We start from the raw sequence: 4,675 nt of genomic DNA on the forward strand, positions 1-4,675 counted from the left end.
TGTTGCTAGAGCTGTGACAAATATGCAGAGAGAAATTGACCGAGTTCGCCGCCAGACAACAGAGAAGATCAAAGAACAGTATATGGAAGAGATGAAAAAATTGTCTAAAAAACATAAGGAATATATTTCCTATGTAAAGAAAAAACAATGGGTAAGTTTCATAGTAGAGACTCCCTTTGTATTCTGGGAGGCGAAAATTTTTTTCCAACGAGAGTTCTGGGCCCCAGTTATGAACTCATTTGCATACAGCCTGTCAGAGATCAACTATCAAAACTAATTTATGGGTGCATAACAAGCAATGGGCGATAAGATAAGGTCACTTGGGTAAGGAATGACCATCCTTCTTTTCACTTTTAATAATGCTTCTTATTTCAACCATGGCTGCCTCTGTGCAGTTATTTGTGTTGTTGTTTACTTTGTAAAACAGTAAAGGGAGAGAGTTGTTAGCACATCACCCTCTACCCACATTTTTATTATATGGAGCCCTAACAAAATTCGATAAAAGGTACAGATGCAAATCTGTCTAATTACTTGGCTCCTTCTAAAATCAGGCATAACTTGGTGATCGGTCGATTTACAACACCGTTCTTCGTCTTGAGAGAGTGTGTTTGTTAACTTGACAAAAAGGTCAAAGTGAGCTCTGATTGGCTGTATGCAAATGAGTTCATTTCTGGGATCCAGAACTCTCGTGGGAAAAAGAATTTCACTTCTGGGGGACCACCATTTCTATTTTCCTTCCGTGCTTGTCATGCGCCGGTAACATGTGCTGCAAGGGAGGTAACTTACTATTCCTAAAACCTGTGGCGCATCTCAGATTATCACAGTTGATGTTTCATAATTTTAAATTTTTGGCCGGAGGGAATTCGGGATGTCATAAATGGTTGTCGTCTTTGAAAAGGACATTGGCAAACTAAGTGGAAAATAACTGAGCTGGATGTCAAACTGTAACATCAGCTGTAATGGAGATATAGTTATGGATTAGAGTAGGGTAAAGAATGAGACGGATGTGAGGGGGATACAAATAGAATAAGATGGGAGAGTCGTCTGTCATTTGGGAAATAGAATCAGAAATGAGAGAGAGACATTGATGTTATGATGTGGAACAGTTATGTTTCGGTAGAATACAAACTGAATGAAACTAGCAGAACAGGGCTACCCATTCCACTTTATATTGCAACCAGACTAGGATTTGAACTCAACACTTAAGAATTAGTCAAATATTTGTTAGCTATATAGTTACCCTGTTTTTTTGGGGTTTTTTTTTTTGTTTTTTTGTTTTACAACTGTCTCCATCCCACGAATGCAACTTGTAAAATATAGGTTTGTAAACCATGGAGGAGAGGTGAGTTCCAACATTTTTGACAATATGACCCCAAATTGACTTATGTTTGTGTGAGCTAAAGTGAATTAGTCTATAACTCAACGTAATGGTGCTAAGGGTTAAAGGGCTAAACTCCTGACTATAAATGTTAGTCATTGAGTTGTCGAGTACATCACTTTGGTAACTTCATTTTTGTTTAATTTTTTAGCATCAAGTTTCACTTTTCATAGTTGATTGACGATTAATGACTGAAAGGATTTATTATGGCCACTAAACAATCATGCCCATGTAGGCATGACAGGATGGGTGTAAAATAGAGACAAATGAAAGTGTTTAATAGGGGTCAGCTTTTAGGGCCTGGTAAAAGGACTCAGTTTTCAGTATTTATGGGGCTCAACTTTCACCCTCCCCCCCACTATTTTCTTTCTTTCTCATTGTAACTCGACCTTTCCTTTATTTATTTTAGTGTTTCTTCTGTGGAGAGGAAGCTATGTACCATTGCTGCTGGAATACGGCCTATTGCAGCAAAACATGCCAAAAGGATCACTGGCAGAAAGAACACAAAAACGATTGTCGAAGGCCGCGGCCGAAACCGAACACCACACAGCAGCAGGAACAGCAACAAATGGACAGCGACAGCGACAGCAGTGATGGCAACAATGGTAATCGTACTCATGGTCATGGAAGCAGTAACTTCAGTTTAAGCGGCAGCTCTGGCAGTAGAGATGGCAGCTGTAAAAGCGTCCTTTACTATTAGACATGTAACTTTGTGCTTAAGCATTTAGAATTGAAATGGCAACAACAAATAATAGAAACACATTTTCTCCATCCCTCTCGCCCATCATGTCAGTATTGAAAGAAACCAATGCTCTTCAGAATTTTGGTTTTCCAATTGAGATCGTGTGAACTCGATGATGATAATGACGATAATGACAAAAAAAAAAAAGATGAAAAAATGATAAAAAAAAAACAGCATAGTTAAACATTCATTGATGCCCATCCTTGCTTTCATTTCATTGTCGTTATATATTTTTGTTTTCTAAGATTTTTAGATAATTTTTCATTGGTCTTTTATCCTTCTCTCAGAATTGAATGATTTCAGTATTGAAGAGTAACGAAAGAATTTCTACAAAACTAAAAAATGACAAAAAGAAATAAATTACATATAAAATACCAGGGATTGTTTGAGAAAGAACATAACTAAAAGAACATATATAAAAACACACAAACACACACACACGAGAATTTGTGAGTATATCCTCATGTTTGTCTCTACGTCTTTTTCCCTCTGTGTGTGTGTATATATATATATTTACTCTCTCTCACATACACACACACACACATGTATTTAATAGAGTTATTACATAGTGTTAGGACAATTAAAGGGATGAAGTAAACTTATGGTGAATGTTTTTTGGTCAACAGTCCATGTTGTTTTTCTATGAATTCGGTCCGTCTCTTTGTTGCAAATGATTGCACCGTTTTGTAAACGAGAAAAACCCCTATTTAGTTCTGTCCCAGTTTGCATTAATATTAATATACCAGTCAGCATCCTACCAGTTGCCCTTCTCTCTCTGGTCAGGGAAATCAGTCACCTGTCTCACCTGTCTCTGATGAAGTGGTTGATCCAAAACACTGAAACCACACAAGTGGATGTCTTTTTTTACACCTGGCCACAGAGAGAGAATCCTATGGTTTAACCACAGTGTGTGTGTGTGTCTGTATGCACATACTGATAATCCCTGTATGGAGAAAGAGAGAGAATTGTATGTTTTTATCGATATCTTTATGTACCTATAAATCTCTTTCTCGCTCTCCACACACGCACACACACATCTACCGAGGTACATACATTCATGTAAATATCTTCACATTTGCATGCTCATTCGTATATATACACATCCATCTTTAAACAGACAAACACTCATTCGCCAATCTCCTCATTCATCAGTCTCCTCATTCATCAATCTCCTCATTCATCAATCTCCTCATTCATTAATCTCCTCATTCATCAGTCTCCTCACAAGCTCTTGCAGCCACACATTTCATTTGATCTACTTAAAAGTACACACACATACATGTGCACACATATGCATACATACACATATATATAAGTGTATACACACAGCAATAGTTTAGTCTCGATACTAAAACTACATGAATAGAGGTCCCACCTCTGGTGCAGTTTCCACCCCATATCACTTCTTGTGAAAGCACATAACTTTAAGTAATCTGAAAAACAATTAACCTACAAGGCAGAGCCCCAGTATGGCCACAGTCTAATGACTGAAACAAGTAGAAGATAAAAAATACACACATATGCATAGTAGATGAATTTTTACTTAACCTTGACTTAAAATTTCATCTGAAGAATGCTTTCTTTAAGCATAAATATTTATGCTTTGGGAAATCAGCAATATTTATCAAGGGCAGAGGCTCTCAACCCTTTTTTTTTAACCTGTGGACCCCTTTTGTTACTATTTTTACTCTAGTGGACTCCTGTAGCCATTTGGTGTTTAAAAACCAGTTTTATAGATGCTTCTTTTAAAGTTCCTTTTTTGTTTTTCACCCATTCACTTGTAGAAGTTTGTAATAGCACCATTTGAGAACAGACAAAAATATGTCTAACTATGTAAAAGAAACTAGGAAAAGAAACCCGTTTCTTGCAATAAATATATCAAAAGCAAGATGTACTCACGGAACCCTTACAATATTACTGTGGACCCCCAATTTAATATTTTGCTTGTGTGGACCCCTAAAAATCTTAATGTGGAGCCTGGTTGAGAACCAGTGATCTAGTGTTTTATAGAAATCTATTTAGTTTAGAGCAAGGTCAGTAAAAGAGAGACTTTTGTTGTAGATACAACAGAAAAAAGTCAGGACTGATTTCAGCAATGGCCAACTTGTGTTTAGGATGTTGGTGAGTGAAGGATTTTGCCTTAGCAGGAGAGGACTGGAGAGATCATGGTGTGTTGTCTGAAGTATGTGATAAGTACACTTGTGCCATTCTATGTGTGACTTACATATGGCTGAGTAAATATTTAAGGTTGAAATGAAAGCCAATGATGGTTGTGTGATGTTAGCACAAGAGTCTGGAAGTGGGTGGTGATGGTTGTAGCAGGGGAGACAGAATGGTTTGAATTGTGTTTTTTCTGGCTTTGAATATTGACTGAACACTGATAGATTAATCTGATTCCTTCTCTCCATCTTTAGACAGGCATCAAGATTGAAAAATGTTAGCAGAAAGAGGAAAGTGAAATAGTAAGAAACCCTGCCTTTCTTCAATGTATTAACACCATAAATAGATTTAGTCGGATATCAAAACTGGATCATAGGTTCATATCAGTAAAAGTA

General features: G+C 37.0%; 1 protein-coding gene across 5 annotated transcripts in view; it reads left to right on the forward strand.

The window, feature by feature from the left end:
• Nucleotides 1-4,153, forward strand: part of LOC115216157 (zinc finger MYND domain-containing protein 11-like) — a 178,033-nt gene extending 173,880 nt beyond the window's left edge. For all 5 annotated transcript variants that reach the window (XM_029785353.2, XM_029785350.2, XM_029785351.2 and 2 more), the window contains 2 exons: nucleotides 1-151; nucleotides 1,788-4,153. The exon at nucleotides 1-151 is cut by the window's left edge and continues 35 nt beyond it. In XM_029785353.2, the coding sequence (XP_029641213.1) occupies nucleotides 1-151; nucleotides 1,788-2,078 (442 nt within the window). In that variant the 3' untranslated portion in view covers nucleotides 2,079-4,153. The remainder of the gene's footprint in view (nucleotides 152-1,787) is intronic.
• Nucleotides 4,154-4,675: the final 522 nt, after the last annotated feature.

The sequence above is a fragment of the Octopus sinensis genome, linkage group LG10 (assembly GCF_006345805.1).
Source record: "Octopus sinensis linkage group LG10, ASM634580v1, whole genome shotgun sequence".
Taxonomy (NCBI): Eukaryota; Metazoa; Mollusca; class Cephalopoda; order Octopoda; family Octopodidae; genus Octopus; species Octopus sinensis.